Raw genomic sequence first — 20,384 nt, forward strand, 5'->3', positions numbered from 1 at the left:
GGTACGTCAAACAACAAATAACGTTAAAATTAAGAAGTTTGAAAGGATTTTAATTAAACATAATTATGTAACGGACAATTTGTGCAAAGTTGTAATTCTGCTGAAGTGTTTAGTGACAAGAATCTTACGCAACAGTTGAAAATTGGGCGGCGAATCATTGAACTAGGTGTTCTTGTTGAAAAATTTTATTTGAAGTTTTGCAAATCGTGCAGGTTGGGACCGGTCCCACTGACGTTATACAGTGTACAAAAGGAAATTAAGAAGGGACTTGGTGGATATCTGTATGTGCAGTGCGAAAATTTAAATTGCGATTTTATTAACTTTGTTCCGTATGGGAAAACCCACAGGCACAGGCCAGGGAAAATCAGGAAAATCAGGCATGCCTTGTTTTGCAGTAAATACCAAGCTTGGTACAGGTATAAAGCTTACACATATTTTGTTTCATGTGATCATAAACATAGTTGTCTTATAAGAACATTTTATGCATTTAAAGTCAATTTTATCAAATGTTCAATGTTTATTTTATTATTATATAAAGGAGAAAATGTATTAACCTAGATAGCTTGCATCTTTTGCAGGCAGAAACTGTGTCGGGGTGTATTGTAAAGTGCTCAATCAGGTCAGCTTGGACCTAAATTAACTAGGTCCTCAAATCATATCAGCCTTGTATAAACTCTGCTTTGGTCAACTAGGCCCTCTTTACCTTTTTTATTTGTGTTAATATTTGGAATATATATACATGTAGATCTATATAATAATTATCTATTCCACATATCTGTTCCATGTTATATGAGTCTGACTTGTGTGGATAATTATAAGTTTAAATGATGAAAGTTTGACTATTATCATATTCATTTTAGTAAACCACAAATTGTTGCCATGTTGACCAATGGTTGAATCAAGGAGCTTACATTATTCTTACATGTACATTGTAAAATATGTGACCCCTATCAAATAGCTTTTCTATGTTGAATTTAGTTGTTTTGGGTCACGTCTTGAGAAATGTTAATATGTATTATAGAAAAAATGATAAGTTTCACTCATTTTCAGCTATGATAGACAGAATTGGAGGTCAGACAAAGGTTAACAATATGCTGTCCACCCTCATCTTACCAACATTGTCCAATAACAAGCTGAAAAAAATGGAAGGCAGGGCAGGAGAAGCTGTCGAGTGTTTGGCATCTAAATCAACTTCAACAGCTGCTCATAATGCTTTCAGTATGGAAATACAGTGAGTTTGAAGTGTATTAATAAATTATATCAGTTGTAATTTCACAACATTTGTTACCAATCTGTATGTTTTTGTACAACATCAAGTTGAACATGTCTATTTAGACTGCATAAGCTGTAGATATATATAATATGACCATGCCTGTCTTTTCACATGAACAAATTAAATTCCAAATTGAAAGTTGCAAAATAAAAATATTGTATAACTACAAAACAATCTAAAATCTTTAAAATCAGGGGCTTTCTTCACTGTTATGGTGCTTAAATGTTTGATGCCATCCCAGACAGTGATTCTTTGTATTCATTTAATCAATAAATTCCTGATTATGGTTCATGTTCCCAAAAATGCTGGAAAAATAACTGCTTTCAGTCAATAGTCAGCTACATAAATAAAGGACAGTCTAAAGCAAAATAAAATCACTGAAATGATAAACAAAAGTACAAAATTTAAATCTAATGACCCATAGTTAATACAACTTGCTAAAAAATAATTTATGGATGTAAGGGTTTGTTAATATGTTTACTGGTAATGTAAAACTAATAATAAAATGTAACTTGGATTTAGATTACAATGTACATAATGTAATATTGATATAAAATATAAATGATTTAATTTTTCAAATAAAATTGAGCTGTCTGTTTCTCAATACATGTATTTGAAATTCAGTTTGAATGGGAAAGTAAAAGCTCCTGAGTGAATTTGAGGTATCCAATTTCCAGGAAAGCATTAATGCTGGTTTGCTGATTCTGTTAAAGTTACATTTAATAAATTTCATAAAAAACTAAATAGCGACATTTCATTAATAAATTGGGTTTTATACCGACACCAGGTCTTATTTTAGTGTCCAAACAACCAAAATGAGTTTTATTAGCATAAACATAGGTAACCTCATTGTGGCAAAATGGGATGTACAATTTCTGTTTGCATGAGAAACTCCGCCTTCGGATCATCCGTACATCAGTATTAAATCAACAAACATGATTATAAGTGGCAGTACTTATTTAACGGTATATTTCCGTATTGTAACGGATGTTACACGAGCTCATTATATTCTTCATTTGCATGTTAAAATTCGTATACGAACTTTAGTGTTACCGTGGGGTTTCCCGTTTAAAATCCTAATTTATGAACAATATTTGATGAGATTAAAAACAAACCTATTAAACAGGTTAATGAAACTGTAGAATGTTTGATTTTAAGGCCGACGGCAAAATATTTTTACATATTTATTTAATGTAACTTTAATGAATAATATTATTTATTATTAAATGATTCAATTTCAACATATTTTTATATAAAACTTTAATAAGTGCTTTTAGGTAAAAAATGTACTTTTAAAAACCCTTTCCATACAATCTATTTTAAAATTAATAATTCCCTCAGTTTTTTAAATTCACCAGTTGTGTAAAAAAAGCTATTTGCCCTGGTAAAAATTTGCAATTGCTAATTTTTCCCCTTTTTCCATTTGAAACGGGCTATAAATTTTTGTTTTAAAAGGCCATTTAAAACATTTTGTGCTTAAGGGACATTTTAAATGGGTTTGCAATATACCCCTGGGATTTGATGGGTAGCTAGGGGGGGATTTTTGGGTAATAATTTTTTTCCCAATGCTAAAAATTCCCAGTACAAATTGTCTTTGGAGATTTTTATCAAAATTTTCAGTAAAATGGGGTGCGTTTTCTTAAATTTTTTAAAAAGGATTTAAACCCCCCGGGATTAAAAATGCAAAGAAGGCACTAGATGGGACGCATATCATCAGTCAGGTACTAAAAGACTTTTAGTTCATGACATACATATGCATATTAGACTATTAAAATTAAAAAAAAATAGACATGATGTTATTTGAGTATGTAATTATAAATCATAAATTGTAAAAATTATATAATATTATATTGATTTCAGGTATTGAAGAAAAGCAGGAAGATATTGATGTAGAGAGGATACCTGAATACAGTGATGCTGTTCCACTTGGTGACTTTAAACCCATACCACCTCTATCAGACCAAATAACAATGATTGCACTTGATTTAGAGACTACAGACCTAAGTGAGTAGAATTCTTTAGCACATGTATATATATATAAGTGTTAAATAATTTTTGTCTCTTAATTTCATTTTGATTTCAAAGTATGAGCGAATTGTATATTGAAAAAAAAGGAATAAGATGTGTAAATAGAATAGTCCTGTTCAGTTTAAATATGAAGTTATTAAATTTTCAGTTCGTGCTTGACAAATGCCCCACATAACGCAGATTGCTGCCAAGGTTGTCAACAGTGGCATAGGACAAACATTCTGTGCATTATGTACAGCCCAAGATGCCAATTACAATAGGTGCCCATCAAGCGACAGGAATAACAGTCAATGGTTACATTATGACAGTAAACGGGACTGTTGTTGATACAGTTGACATCAATTGTGCTTTGGACCGTCTTGTACAGTGGCTTGATAAATACAATAATGTTATTGTGACTGCCCACAATGGTAGAAGGTTTGACTTCCCTGTGCTTATTTCAGCTTTATGCAACACTAAACAAAATAGATAGGATTTTTAAATGTGCACAAGGGTTTAAATTGGACACATTAACTTTTTAAAAAAACCTTTTCCCGGGAAGAACCCTTTATATTTTAAACCCGAAGACCTTCTTTGTGAGTTAAAAATATCATATTAATGCACATAATGCCCAAAAATTTATGTTAAAAGTTTTTTGTTTTAAAAAACTTTCTCAAAAGCCCTCATTGATATCTGACAAGACCTTTATGGGAAAAATTTTCTTTTTCTCCAGGGCTGTTTTCTTTAAAAACCCTTTTTACTCCAGCACAAGAAAAAGGCCCAAAAAAAACTGTGAATTTTCAAGGTATTGTTTTGTGGATTTTGTTAAAAGGCCCCCAGCTGAAAAAAAAATTTTCCAGTTCAGGTTTTAAATTTTAATAGTTTTGAAAAAAAAATTTTTATCTTGGGCAGGGAAATGGTTGCATTATACATTTAAATGTAAGAACTCTGAAGGTCAGCCACGTGTAACTAACACTAAAAGAGTCCTAGAAAGTGTTATACCAAAACTTGTTGAACATTTTAAGAAATAATGATCATGAGGTGATTATGTAATTACAGTATTTTGTTAATTATTGTACTGTTGTTTGTAAAATCATTTATCAGAAGATTTGTAATGAATATAATTTTTGAACATAAAAACAATATTCCTTCATTATTATCAATTTGTTGTAGAACATTTTGAAAGGTTGTTATATAACTTGAAGCAGCTTTGGTTATATTTATGTACCAACAATTTAAGGGTCATATATCATAAAATAGTAATTTTTATGGTACTGTATTCTATTTTTCTTTGTTACATTTTATTTTCAGTGATAATTGTAACTTTCATTTTTTTTCAGCACTTTTGGTCATAAATGATAACAAATGATAATTATTTTTTTTTTGCATTATGGAAAATAGTAACCAAATTCATTTTCTTTATATTTCCTGATTAAGTCTGTGTCATTGTTTTTTACATGTTCATTATAAAAATGATAGTACATGAAAACTCTGTTAGAACTTGCTAAATTTCCTTCCTGCAAAAGTAGTTCAAAATCTTTGATACAGAATTCTTTCAGGGTATGAATACTTAAAAAAACAAATTAAAACCTAACTCTATTTTGTTGAGTAAGCTATAAAATGAATTAGCCATAGTAAAAATCTCTAGTAATTATTGATTAATTTCTTCAAATGGTAAAGATGATCAATGTTTTTTCTAGTGAGATTGAACTTTTAACAGATTTTTTAAGAATGGAAAATATTAGAAAATGGTTTTAATTTTTATGGAAAATGCATTGTCCGTGCACTGATCGAAGTGTGCATGATACTGAGATGTAATAAATATGAACACATTTTAGTTTTAACATTATTGTATTCATGTTGTTAATGGTATTACTCCATAAAACACAAGACAACTCATTTTGATTGTCTTGAGTGAGAATTAGAAGACCTCTTTTTGTGGCTTAGGCCTTGTCTTTATTTTTCCATTTCCTGAGGTTGAGAACGACCTATTATAAATATGAATAACAAATATTAAATCTATTCTAAGGTGTTTTTAATTTAACTGATAAGTTTCTGACAACTATCAGGTAACTTGCTATGTAGTTCTTACTTCAAAAGAAGTTTGAAATTATAAATGTACATTTTTTGTTAGATTATGAATATTTTCGACCAATTTCGGACTATTTGAAAATTGACACAGTTTTGTTCAATAAGCTATAAAATGAAATAGCCATGGTAAAATCTCTTAAAAATTTGTGATTTGTTTCCTAAAATGATGTAGATAATAATTATCTATTCTATTTTTATTGAATATAAATTATTTTTTTTTAAATGTTAAAATTGGAAATTGGATTAAATTTTTAAACAAAAATGCATTGTCCGAGCACCGTTTTGAAACATTTATCATACTGAAAAATAAAAAATATGAAAATATTTTAGTTTTTGTATTATTATTTTCATAGAATTGATGGAAGTACACTATAAAATACATATTTGGATAGTCTAAAATTATACTTTTTAAAATTAGACCTTTTTATGTTACTTAGGTCTTCACTTTATTTTCTCCATTTTCCGAAATTGAGGGTGACCATATTGAAACACAAATACCTAGAGTTGTAGATGGTAAAAGATGTTAAAAATCCTGCATTTACATGCTTATATATTATATATTTGAAAAAGAAATGTTTCTTTGTTATTCTTGAAAGTGCCCATTTGGGTCCGTAATCCTTCAAATGATAAATAAGTATTTAGTTACAAGAGTCGTGAGTAGATATATTGAAGAAAAAAAATACTAGTATATTGAGCATTGAACCATATCTAATGTTATGTACATTTGGTTCAATTGAAAATAAAAGTCGTTATTGTGTACCAATGTAAATCAAACTTCATTTTCAAGCAGAATAAAAGCATAATCATCAACAGCTAAAGATTTATCATACATTACGTATGAAATAGTCAGGTTGATGTCCACAATTAAGAACAGACACGTGTCTCTGGTTTATGATATATCCAAAGATAAACAAATGGCTTGTCACATGATTGAAATTATAGATAACAATAAGTATAATACTATAACACCCGTCAAATTAAAGTCAATCAATTGTTGTTTGTGAATAGAAAGAGGGAATTATTTCAAGGGAGATAATGAAAAACCGATAAATGTAAGTTATATCAGCATAATTATATGATTTTTAATACTTACATATTTATTTATGGTATTACAAACCTTCGATTATTGACCAATTCAATTTAATATAATTGTGTAGTTAAAATTCATGTGACCTTAAATTTTATAATATATACTAAATATAAAAGAAACTTCCAATTCCGATACATATTCTAATAAAAATATTTCATTCCCAATGCTCGGGTGAACAATTAGGTGTCAGATGCAACCACTCACAACTCAATTGTACGCATCTTAAACAAACGCTCGCACACAAACAAAAACACAAGTGAATCGTTACATGCCATTGCATGGCAGTTGCTGCGGTGGCCTAACAATGATCATAAGGGCAGCACTAAACATTAGATAAGTAATAATTACCGTACGAGGAATAGGTCTGCATAGTATTTACAGACCCGGGTGGCGATTTGAAGACCGAGAGAGCGCAGACCTATTCCTCGTACGGTAACTATCTTACCTACATGCTCTTTTGTTTTGCTATCCATACATCAGTTTTAAGCTCAGTTTTAATATTACTCACAAGAAACATATTAATTATGTACTTTATCATGTTTAAGAAAGCATTCCAAAGCCAAGCAAAGATACCATCCGCTACGCTCTTGTAATTCATTCGTTCACAAATCATGTGTTATTTGAATATTCTCTTGATTTTCGTGGGGTTTCATTATGTAATAAGGTCAGGTAATGTACTTGTTGAGTTGAGTCACAGAAAATGAAAACAGAACTTGTTGAGTAGGGAAAGGTAAGATCATTATTTTGATATATGAATACATAACATATTAATAATATAAAAAATATTGAGGAAGATAAAAATGTTTTTCTAATCATAAAAACGGAACACTTTATCTTTATAAATAATAAATATCAAAAATAGTAAATAGATGATCATGCTATTTCTTATATAATTAAAATATACGATTTTTTTCAAAGGAAAGTAAAAGACGGGGTTCTATGAATAAATATCAGTAATACATGTAGTTACACCGTTATGTATGTTGGGTTTTGTTGTTGTTGTGTTTTTTATGATGGCTGAGTTTAAATGTTCTTAGAATTTCATCCATGTTTTGAAGAATTTTCTTTCCGTGTATTCTTAATTAGCATCATCCGTTATAAGACCGCATGAAAGCACGCGGTCTAGAATGGAAGCGCAAGTCGTATTCTTGGTACTGGTATACAAAATCCAAATTGTAATGTAAAAATAACTGGAGAAAAATGAGAAAAACGGTCTTATACTTAAGATGAAATATACTCTCACTGAAAGTAATATTTTGGGAAAGAAAGATGCAAAAGTTGACTTTGATTCGATATGCACCAATAATATAATCGTCGTATATATCCCATAATGCAGAATTGTTAAAATAATGAAGGATTGTGCAAATTCAGACATAGTTGTGGAGATAAATACCGAAAACTAGTATCTTATGATCAAATGTGTTAGGTATACCAAAAAGCAAACTTTAAAGAAAGGCTTAATGTACGTTGTTATACTCACTAATATCGGCGAAACACAAAAGTTCAACGCCAGAACAGTAGTCAGTTCGTTTTTCTCAAAAATAATCTGGAATAAATGTTATGAGGGTCCTTACAGCCGTATGCGCTAATTTATTTCGATTAATCTTTAAAATATATATCGACCCTTTTTCCTATTCAAAGTGGTCATTTACCCGCCTCCCCCCACAACTCAGCGTTCTTTTACGGTGAATATTGTGTACTGTAATGCACGAGTTTCTCGACTTCATATATTTTCTATTGTATAGAGAACAATAGAACAATAACCGGTCGGTTTCTATTTGCAGACCTGTTAACCGGTCGGTAAGTGATTTACTAGACCGCTTTTAACAAAGGAGCCTGTAGGTAACATCGCTTTCTGAATTGGTGGCTGTTGATATTATTAGGATGATTAAGTGTCGCTTTTACGTAAAAATAGTATTGCACGGCCATGCATATATTTTGACATGAAGTCATATTCGTTATATAAACATAGCGCTAAATGATAGCGTTATGCTAGTACTATTGGCGGGTCAATGAAAAAAAGGTTTTTTTTTTCACTTCAATTGGCCTTTAATTTTGTTATGTGATAAATAGAATATTAAATTCTTATACGTTTAATATTTAATAATTAAACTGGTTGAATAAAATAATATTATGCTCGCCATAGGATTGCAAAACATATACTTTTGTTAGACTCATTCAATAAATTCAGCATTAATCTTACACTCATTCAATATCCTCTATATAACATGCTTCAATGCTGAAAAGACATTTAAAAGATACTGACTTAAAGTAGCCCCGACAAATAGAAACCGTTCAAGCTGCAGTTCGTAACCTGGTGAACTTAAGAAAAAAATAATCTTGTTTAATGAAAATTTAAATATCTAAAAGTTATTAAATGTTAATGAAACAAAGTATTCAGGAACTGATCATAAATAATTCATGCGATATTTATATTTATTGCATACGTATATTCATATAAATGGTTTTGTTGGTGTATCAGAAAGGTGGTATTTGATTTTGATAGTCTTCGTAACACTTAGAAAGGATCTGCATATGGTCTTGATTTGGTTAGCATTTGACACAAGGTGCATGACAATCATTCATGCGGTTAAGGAGATAAGGAGTGGGCACGAAATCCAAGTCTCAAAACTTCGACCTCTATGTGTGACCCTGAGCTTGAGTCGGCACACCTGGCATAAACATTTGGCATGTTATCTGGATGTGGTAAACAATTGATCCAAGTTTTATAAAATTCTTCAAAACTTTAAGCGTTTTTTTTCTAAACCAGTGGGATTATAAAACCTATAGTAGCTACCATCCTCGCCCCCGGTAGAGTGAGGGTAAAAAAAGAGTCGTGTTTTGACGTTTGCGCTGTTCCGGGGCATGGGACATGAATGTTATTATCTGTGTATTCATCCGCAGGGCAAAGGTTTTTACCAGACGTCGGCTTTTTTAAAAGTCAATGCCCCGGCTATTTCAGCGTGTGGGTTTTGAGTGGTACATTATTCATGAAAAATAAACTGATCACCAATCAAGAACCCCTTTCCAAATAGACACCGACATAATAAAGTTATAAAATAATAATAAAAACAATAATATTTTGTAAAGGTACATACAATTTAAGATATGGGCCGAATTAGGGTCGGCCCGAAACCAGACTAGGGCCAAAACGACAGGGACGATTTCCAAAAGGGGGTCGAAAAGTGACCAAACCTGTTTTGAGATTATTTACACTCCGCCACCGGGTTTAAACTATATATTTTTGAAAGATAGTGCAAGATACAGATAAAAGAAGGTGCCCTAATTCCAGAAGTTTCTCCTTGTTCTTTTAGCATGGAAAAGTGTTTAAGCATCATACACGATGCCGTGTTTTATTCTCAATACTGGTTGTTATGAGATGTAACGGCTGATTGGCTAAAAGAAATGTACGAAAAAAACTTAAATAAAATATGTACGAAAAACTAAAATAAGATATGTTTGGAAAACTGAAATAAAAATGTATGAAAAAAAAAATATGTTTGTAGAACTAAAATAAAATATGTACGAAAAATAAAAACGTACGAAAAACAAAACAAAAATGAAAACAATTGCAAGTGTCACTTTTATGACACCGAAGTAATCTAGTGAAATTTTTTATTTCTTTGCCTAGTTAATTACTGTAAATTTCTAGATCCGCTTTGTACGGAAACGTATACTGACCTCCTTATATTTATCAAAATGAAGACAATATCAGTAATTTCAAGTAAGTTATGCAGTTAAACATATATAAAATGACCAAATCTATCAGAAATTTATAAAAATTCATTTATAACGCCCACGTGAAAGTAAAATTATTATTTTTATTTAAAACGATGAAAGCCCAGCATTTTAAGAATTTTAATTTCATTTGTGCTTATGTAAGTAAAATTCCACATCGTTTTATTTAAAATTTGTGAAATATAATCATTGGATATTACCATAATATAATGAATAAATATTTAATTAAGTATTACCGGTTAAAAAGATCTATGTCTTCAAATATAATTAACAATCGGTACAATTTAATTATCTGCACCCAAATGTAGCGCATGTAAAAATGTTGCAGTCATATAGATATCAAGATATAGGCAAATTGTATGATTGGATGTTTAAATTTCCCTTTTAACATCATGGTGCCTGTACCACGTTTGCGAGGGACAAAACAAAAACGGTCCAGGACTGTTTAGCTATAGCTTTTTTAAATAAAACATTCAATGGCATATGGTAATCACTAGAATGAGCGCGCTCAACACTTAACTCCATAAAATATGAAATATTAAAACAAAAATGAAAAATTGATAGTTATTTGTCTAACGCGAACCAAAAAGTCACGTGGCAAAGGCACCGTGAATATGTTCAGATGTCCTTTATGTTGTGCTCATCTGTATGTTACTCAATATATCACAATATATAGGTAGACAATGGAGCAATGTCTAAACACTGTTAGCTGTGTTTCTGCTAAGCTTAAAATAAGCCTTTACAGAATAATAATGACAGGAATAAGTATAAATGGCTGCAACCAAAATGTCTTTTCGACGATTACCAGACTACCATTTACTTGTGTCTATTTAGATAATACTTAAAATCATAACTATCTTATATAATATTAAAATTATTATATTAAGGTTATTATCAGACGAGTAAACGGCTGTCAGATCTATATTGGACGAGGAGCTAGTCGCGTACGATGTAGCTTTTGTAGCTGTCCAATTGAATAAGTGTTGTATGACCCCTTCATTTTGTACTTTATGGAACTTCTTTACCTTCAAATGCAATGTCATGAATGAAATGTTTACCCTTAAAAATAAGCCTAGACATAATAAAGTTTGCATATTTCTGACTTTGAAATAAAAAATGCTGTATGGGATACAAAATGGATTTGATGAAGTGTTTAGACTCTGAAAATGGAAACGCGGCTAAAGTGATAAGATAACCCCTTTATTGGAACATCATGTGGTTCAAACGCTGAAAGTGCATCGTTCATATTTTTTATAAGGTGTGAAATAAATAATATAATTATTTAATTATCTGATTGTTTAACACGTTACGGTTAAGAAACAAAATACAATGCATTACATAAATTATATACATATCATAAAAGTATACAGGCAAGAGACCGACTAGCGTATTACGGTGTTTTACTAAAATGACCTTTCAACAGTAAAGCACATTTATGAGACTGTAATACAGGCAACAACAGTGTTTTCAGTAACATATGCTGCAGATTCCGGGATACGTTTATTTTGGGTCAGAATCTCGATTTTGAGACATGACTGTTTAGGTCATAACCGGCAGAGATATTGCCAAAAACTAATTCATTGGGATCTTCTCAGCTTGCCTTCATATGAAAGATAGAGAAAAAAGAAAAGTGCAATTAATTGTTAATTGTATTTTTTTTTCGTGTTCTTTGGAATAATAATAAAATTCTTCCGACGGTGTCTCTTTCCTTCTTTACAACTCATTGATTTATGTTTGTCATGGAACATTTCTCAATTCAAATAACATAACTTCATTTAAATTGATTAATGTAATGATGTACCTTTAAAATAACTTTGGTTTGAGTAGTGTTTGCTTAGCCATTTTCAATGAAATAAAACGAAAATGTGTTTGTCTTTCATGAATCCGAATATGCTAAATATCAGACACCGAAGTGCAGTTTATGTATGTAATCTATGCATAATGAGTTCATAATATACGCACTTAATGAGTGCATAATATACGCAATTATGAAAATATTTCAGTTTTCTCTAAATGTAACTAATGAAATTTCAGCGTTTGTACCTTGTGATCTAACAATTTAATTCACTACTGGTATTATCATTTCAAATAAATACATATGAAATAACTATTGTACGATATGTAACACATGTTATTATACTGTATAAGTATATTACACTATTGGCAGTTTGTTTAAAGGCACATAATGCCTCAGAAATGAATAAATGTTTACTTCTTTAGAAAAGGCCTATATGAACTTAATAACGTATAAATAATGGTTTTAAAGCTATAAAATTCTTGTTGTTTGAGGAAAGCATCACTTAATGGGAGCTGATTTGTCATTTAGGCAGCAAAATGTAAAAAAAGTATTTGACTTCCATACAGAATACCAAATCATTATACCAAAAGCGACAAAGAGAAAAATGGTTCAGGCCATTGACCAATAAATAACTATTGTAAACTATACGTACACCAATGAAAGGACTTTGAGAAATAAAATAAGAGCAGTAATGAGCATACTGGGCTTTTTAATTTCACTGTTAAACGCCCTATCATTACGAAAACATTTCATTTTATAGTAATTCTTTGCACGTATTTTTCAACAACAATGCGCCAAAATGACGCCATTTTAACGGTGATCATTCATAAAGTGTGCCGAACAGACGCCTTTGAAAAACACGTGACTTATTTGGCACCCCCCATGTTAGTTTTACGGAAATACATGACATGTATTTCGATCGAATTATATGTCTTTCGGATGCCCGCCATTTTCGGCAACCCGGCAATCATCGTGACTGCCCAAATAGTCCAGATATTCTTTTTCGAACTGCAACATATGAAATTATTATCATTTAAGTCCTAGTTAAAAGAGTAATGCTCTATAGCTACTCATGCATGTAACTGCTTCCAAGTTAAAGAACCACAGACGGGATAACACTTTTCAGTAGAGTTAGGGAAAATACCACTCAATAGTGACAGGACTATAGATTATATATGTATATCGTTTAATTCCAGTAATTTTAAAGGCAAACGTACCTGTAAAAACTTTTCCACTCTTCAAAATTTTCCCCCACTACATACCGCGCAGGTAAAATTAATATCCATCTCCCATATGTTTATATTGGCAAGTATTTGAAATTTGTAAAAACCTTTTATTTTATTGTTTAAAAATAACTACCAAAAGAATTAAAGTATCATTTAAATAAAAATTTCCTTCAAAATAAAGGGTGTTATTTTTTTAAAAGGTTATTTTTATAACAAATTATTGTTTTTTTTATAAAAAAGGGCCCACAAAAAAAATGTAAAAAAGTCAACTAAAAAGCAACACATATAAGGGGGGGGGCAAATAAGTTTCCCCACATTTCAGTAAAATTCTTTTAATCAAAATTAAAAAGCATTTTCTGGCATGGCCATTGGGAAGTCACTTGAGTTCAAATAAAAAAACCCGGGCTTTTCCCTCAAAAAAATCGTATGGACAAGGTTAACAAGGTCGTTGTAGGTAACACTGATCAATCCTGATTACAGATTGTCCCGAAAAGGCCATTACTTAGTCAAAATGACTGTCTGATTTTATGGACCTTGAATAGACATCCTTATATGATCCTTACAACAAAGTATCAAGTTTAATGTGAATTTCTTAAGTAGTTTAGAAGATTTATGCTGCATGTACAAAATTTTTAAAATGTCAGACAAATTCCCAAATTCGGCAAAATCCCCTTCATGTATTTTTGTATATCTGGATATAATCCCCTCCATGGGGGACATAATCCCCCTTCATGTGTAAATTTGAAGTGACAAAATCCCCTCAACAACATGCACCTAGGAACAAAATCCCCTCGGATGTATTTTCTGTTTATATAGAGGGTATGAGAGCGACATACTGCATTATGCTGTGTAGTGATTGCTTTTGCTTTATTCGGGAATATTGGTTTAAACATCAGTTCTATACTGATAAGGCCTGTGCTAGATGGACAGTGTTGCAAAATTCATTTCTTCCTCACCATCTTCAGAATTCATAGACAAGTAGTTATAGTGTTTTTGAAATTATAAGAATTGTTTCAAATAAATAAAATGATGGCAATTTGACTTTTAAAACTTCAAAAATAATGAAAAACGCACTTTGTCTTATAATATATGTTATGCAGTTGATAATTTACCACAATCATAATGAACACTGCTAAACTTGTTTTTAATGATACTTTGGTTGATAATTGATCTGAACAAATAAAAACAATGTCTTATCAAGCTTATTAAATTATAAAGGTTAGCTTGATACATGATTATAAATAAAAAACAAAAGTTCATTATTCATCAATTTTTATGGAGCATAATAATACATTATTCATCAATTTTTTATGGAGCATAATAATACATTAGATACCTATGAAACAAAGGGATTTTGTCTGGGTAGGTAAGGGGATTTTGTCCAGCCTTCCAAAAACATGAAGGGGATTATGTCCACCCATGAAGGGTAATTTGTCCGGAAATGCGAAGGGGTTTTTGTCCGAAGGGGATTATGTCCGTACACCACAATTTTAGCCAGAAATTTTCTAAGTTTAAGAAATTCATTTATATAGTGAAAACTGATTAGTTAATTATCTCATACCCACGATTTAATTATATCGTGAGCACGATTTATTAACTCGTGGACACGACAAAGTATCTAGTGTGCAGGACATTGTTCCCGCGGCTTCGATATAGTATATCGTAACCAAGAGTAAATTATCTCGTGCACACAACTTAGTAACTTGTGGCCACGACATAGTATCTCGTGCGTACGACTTTGTTACTCGTAGCTACAACATAGCATATCGTGCGCACGAAATAGTAACTCGTGACCACGACAAAATATCTTGTGCGCGCAAAAATAGATAAACAAGAAAAGCATTGATGCAAAGCATCAAAGGGCGACGCCAAAAGAATTTGATCCAGGTTTGCACCTAAATACTTGACAAAAGTATGTACTTTATAACAGTACCATTACATGTGACCTGGAGGCTAGGCCCAGTTTAAGTTGAAACTTAAACCAAAAAGGATAGACTCTGTCTTGCCAAGATGCAAAGACAATTTATAGTCAATTAACCAATCTTATAAGACTCATACTATAAGAAAGAATTTCTTCAGATTATTTTACCAGACACAAGGATTCCTGAGTCATCAGTATATAATCACAGGCACGAGTATCGGACCTGGAAGGAAAAATATGACCAGATTGATAAAAAAACTGTGTTCATAAAAAAACAAAAAAAATGTTAATAATGACCCCTTTAAAATATTCTATTAGCTTAAAGTATATTTTTAAAAGGGTCATTATTTACATTTTATTTTGGTTTTTGACACTTTTAAGATGAACACAGGTTTTTTTTATCAATCTGGTCATATTTTTTCTTCCAGGTCTGATACTCGTGCCTGTGCATATAATAAAAGCTTATTGCTTAGGGTTGCAGACATGTCATTGACATATATAAGACATAAAAGAGGACCTAAAATGAACATCAGGGGGACACCATAGGTACTCTATCTATCTATACTCTATCAGAGATAAGACTTAAACCATGTAAGAATGTCATTACATATGGCAGATGCTTGAAGTTTCATGAAAAAGAAGAAAAAGAACTTCTTCATGTGCAGTATAGTGTGATCAACTGTATCAAATGCCATTGTAGATCTAAAAGTATCATGCAATACTCCTTTCTCCATTTCAAATTTAATGCAATCTGTTCAATGAATAAACATGTGTCAGCTTGAAAAAACACTTCTAAACCTGACTGAAACTGCCTGACCATGACTGCGAGCCCATGATTTCAGAAGACCAACTGAGCTATCCGGCCGGCTACATATTTTCTCTTTAATAATGAACAGTTTCTTAACCACAAATAATTCCCCACTATATTGATTTGTGTCCTTGAATTTCTTATGTTTACAGAGCATAGTGAATTAAACTCATGCTTATATGCAGTCACAGGATGAGAAAACTTTTAGCTTGACCAGAACTCGAACCTAATACCCACAGAATAATGTACCGCAGCTGTAGCGATTTAAGCTATCTGGCCGCTTACACATTTTCTCCCCTAAATAGTGAACAGATCTAAACCGTGACAGATACTTTCAGATTTTTTAAATGAACAGATAATTAACTCTTAATTTATAAATAAGAAAAAAAACTTACATACTCATAGTCTTATTTAAAATATTAAACAATTTATATATCATTGCATAAATTATTTTTACTAAAAAAGGGCTTAGACTGTTATTGGTTGTGCCATTATTTATAACAGGTCAATTTTGAAAATTGAACATAACTGTTGCTAATACATGTACAATATTTGTTTTTTTGTACAGATAAAAAACTAACCTTTTTTCTATGATAAGAATTTTTTGAAGGTCTGATTTGTATTTTGCATCAAGGGCACCGGGTGAAAACATGAAAATGTAACAAACGAACAGCTTTGTGGTAGATTGTATTTTCATGTTTTCATCTGGCACCCGGTTACTTTTTTGTACTATGTTGGTTTTCATGTGGCACAAATCACCAACAATAAATTTAGTGCAAATAACAATCTACTCTATGTAAAGTCTGTATGTGAGTTGACTCAGGAGACCTGGAGGTTGAGACCGGTGTCCCTCCATTACAATAGATGTAGATCAGGTTAAATTATGCCAAGTTCTCTTTTATAATAATACGGTATTTATTTCCCTTTAAGACCAAACAAATCTTTTGTGGTGTTATGTGTTCATGTTTGTCTTTGTTCCTTTTGTTATGGGTGATTGAACTGGTTTTGCAAGTTAAGTGATGGATGATTGGTTTTGGTATGCAAGTTATTTTTAGATGATTTAGTTCTGGGATAGCTAATATTTCTTGGTAACTGACCACTCCTTTCATTGCATTCAAGGCAATAACATCTCTGCATAACCTTCTAAAGATATACTATTTCTTTATAGAATTATTGATAGATTTATTTTCACAATTATTATTTTGAAGACCTCATCTATTTATAGCCTTGTTTCTTCTACACCTGAATAAATAAGTAAACATCACACACTGTTGTTTTACTAAGAACCCCACCACTACATAGATAAGACAGAAGCTGTCCTTTTCAAACTATGCACATGTTAGAAAAAAAAAAACTTTTCAGAATATGAATTTTTGAGACATTATTAATTATATTGCTTGATCCGAGTTTAAGGGCATTTTCAATCAATACATGTATTATCATTATAACTTTAAATGAAAGTCTCATCCCTTTAATAATAATGACATAACTGTAACTCTTTAAATTCAGAAATATTATAAGTTTCATCATATCAATATACTAAGATATACATGTATGCACATGGCATTAATAATTCCCAGTTTCTATTAAATAAATATAAAGTCCTAACATTAACATTAACATGCTTTTGATGACCTTACAACTGGTAAATTTTATACAACAAAAATAGTATTATTAGTAATTTCTAAGATAGACAGAAAAGAACAAATAATTTAGTAAACATGGGTTACTTCCCCTTAAAATAGAGTAAACATGAAACCCAAAAGAACACCCTAAACAGCACAATTATGAAATGTTGCACGCTCAGTTTTATAAGCCATGCAAATTAATGGTAAAGTATTCATAAAAAAATAGATGGCCATGTGACAGCAGAAATTGCAGAAAATCGGATAGCTTTCAACATCCGGATACTGGTACACTTTGTAACAAGAACCATTCTGCTCAACAGATAAACATAATAAGGATAAAATCAATAGGATAATCGTTTACAACAGTTCCATTACCTAGCCTTATACTCATTTGCAGGTGAGCTTTCTTCTTGTAGGAAAATTTTGAAAATATATAAATGAATGATTGAATGGATACGGCATCAATGTAGAGCACAACGATATTCGAAATCCGGGTTTAAGTATTGTCAATAAAAATAAGGGACAAGCTGTTAAACTTAGCCTGCAATTACGTGAAAATGATATCACAATGCACATGCTTTTTAAATAAAGTTATTAAATACAAATATAACAACATGTTTGTTTACTTGATTTTTACAAATCAAGTAAAACTAATTAAAACATGTGACTTATGTGTCACCGTATTTCTGCCAATATTGACAGCACTTATAAACTCAAGCATTTAAATTATTTTATTTTTATTTGTTAAATTAATAAAGCAGTGTTATTCTATGAAATCAATTGCATTCATTTACAATTCAGAACACGATGAATATAATAAAAAAAACTGAGCTTTTTATTTTTGACATATTTAAAGAAGATTGTATTACAAATTTCAAGAATATACTAAATAATCCTTATTGAAATGTTATAATATTCATTATTATTTAACATATTTTCAGCTTTGGATCGGAGCTTACAAGACACGCCAGTGCTTTAAGTGGGAAATATAAAAGTTTGCAAGCAATGGCTTCATATAGCCCTAAACTGTTAGAAAAGAAATACAATAACTGGGTTAAAGCTCAGTTAGCTGTGTTGTTTACTAAAGAAGGAGTTGAACCTTTTGTTTGTAATGAAATGCAACAATTTCAATTGAAATGTCTGCATGAAATATGCTACTTAAATGGATTATTTAGTGGGACTTGTTGTTCAAGTTGCTGCACGGAAAATGTTGTCCATTGCCGTACTGACAAAATTTGTAAAGTTATCCATGGGAAATGTACGTATCATCGAAATATTGCAACACGGTACAATTCTTCTGGCTGTCCTAATAAGATATGCCATAACTTCAAAACTGAAATACAGAATGCACATAGGTACAACGGTCCGTCGTACAAAAACAGTGATGCTACCCAGTGGTGCAGTAATTTCTGGGAAGTAGCAAAGTGCTTCATGCCTCCAGATGGATACAAAGAAAAGGCATCTGCATCAGAAACAGACTTCAATGGTATAATCAGCGTTATCCTTAATCACAAAGAGTTCCAGCGGAAAGTACATGAAAACCTCAATAATAAGATAAATATATTTGAAGAGGTAAACAATATTCCGAAACTAATTATGAAGACTAATATTAAGCACTTTGAAATAAAACAATCGTTAATATACTTGTTTGAACTTAGAAGAAATTTAACACTACGGTATGATATCTATAATAAATTAAGATTTTATTATGCTTTCTGGGAATCATTCAGTAGCTGAGTAAGGATTGAATTTGAACTATTAATTAACAGTTTGCTAGTTTACAGAAAATTTCATTACTTACTTACTTAAAAGCTAAATATTAGCTGAAAATATTATAAATCTTTTAACTATGAAAACGAATGTTTCTTAAATGACTGTATGACACAAATAATTATATTTCATTAAAAGCTAATGAAAACACTAATTCATTGCTGCACTTTTTTATCATTTGATATAGCTTCTTACTTCTAAATGTTTTAGATAAAAATTAAATGAGAACTGTTATTAATTTTTGACCAGGCGAGAGTAATTGGAAGAAATGTGCGACATTCATCAAAACTTGAAGTAGAAGATTCAGATCTCCAGAATTACTTTCAATTATTACAGAAACTACTTTCTGACCCCGTGTATTTAGGTACAAACACGCATGCGCAGAATGCTAAGCAGAAACTTATACAGGTAATTAAACTATTCTTACACATTTGAATAAGTTACACATTTCGACGTATGACTAGAACACAGTGCTTTCGTGTTTAATCTACGTAAAATGTGTTAAAGTCTAATTGAATATTTTTTATTATATTTTATAGAATTTTGAACAAATCATGTTGTTTCATTGATGGAAAAATACTGTTTCCGTTAAGTTATGGTCTATTCTCAAGATCGTTGTAACATAGTTTTTTTTAAATATTTTATTCAAGTAAATTCCAAAAGGTCATAGACCCATGAGGACAATATATTTACAAGTAATCAACATATTAACATAAAATGAATACATGCATAAAGAAATCAGCAGTTAAGTACATGATAAATATTAAACATAATTATCTGCTTCAATTCATCCGAAGTAAATGTTAGCATACACATATTTTATTTCTATATAAAGCAATGCAAATTATTATAAATTTTCTTAATACAATAACATGTGATAATTCTATATATTCACTAGCACAAATAGAATAGTAGCAAAATATGTGATCGTCGTATCTAAGTATAATTTCGGTAACTACTACCAGATGAGCTTGTCAAAATATTATAATTAAGGAGTCTCGTAGATCCTAGTTACCTCTATCTTCGAAAGTATA

The 20,384-nt window shown here is 30.9% G+C and overlaps 1 protein-coding gene across 1 annotated transcript in view; it reads left to right on the forward strand.

Moving 5' to 3' along the window:
• Positions 1 to 331: 331 nt before the first annotated feature.
• Positions 332 to 20,384, forward strand: part of LOC132726832 (uncharacterized) — a 47,468-nt gene continuing 27,415 nt past the window's right edge. Inside the window, exons 1-6 of the mRNA XM_060712212.1 lie at positions 332 to 416; positions 1,051 to 1,218; positions 3,134 to 3,277; positions 3,634 to 3,718; positions 18,522 to 19,152; positions 19,600 to 19,758. Of these exons, the coding sequence (XP_060568195.1) occupies positions 332 to 416; positions 1,051 to 1,218; positions 3,134 to 3,277; positions 3,634 to 3,718; positions 18,522 to 19,152; positions 19,600 to 19,758 (1,272 nt within the window). The remainder of the gene's footprint in view (positions 417 to 1,050; positions 1,219 to 3,133; positions 3,278 to 3,633; positions 3,719 to 18,521; positions 19,153 to 19,599; positions 19,759 to 20,384) is intronic.

The sequence above is a fragment of the Ruditapes philippinarum genome, unplaced genomic scaffold (genome assembly GCF_026571515.1).
Source record: "Ruditapes philippinarum isolate M1 unplaced genomic scaffold, ASM2657151v2 ctg1126_1_1_1_1, whole genome shotgun sequence".
Classification (NCBI taxonomy): domain Eukaryota; kingdom Metazoa; phylum Mollusca; class Bivalvia; order Venerida; family Veneridae; genus Ruditapes; species Ruditapes philippinarum.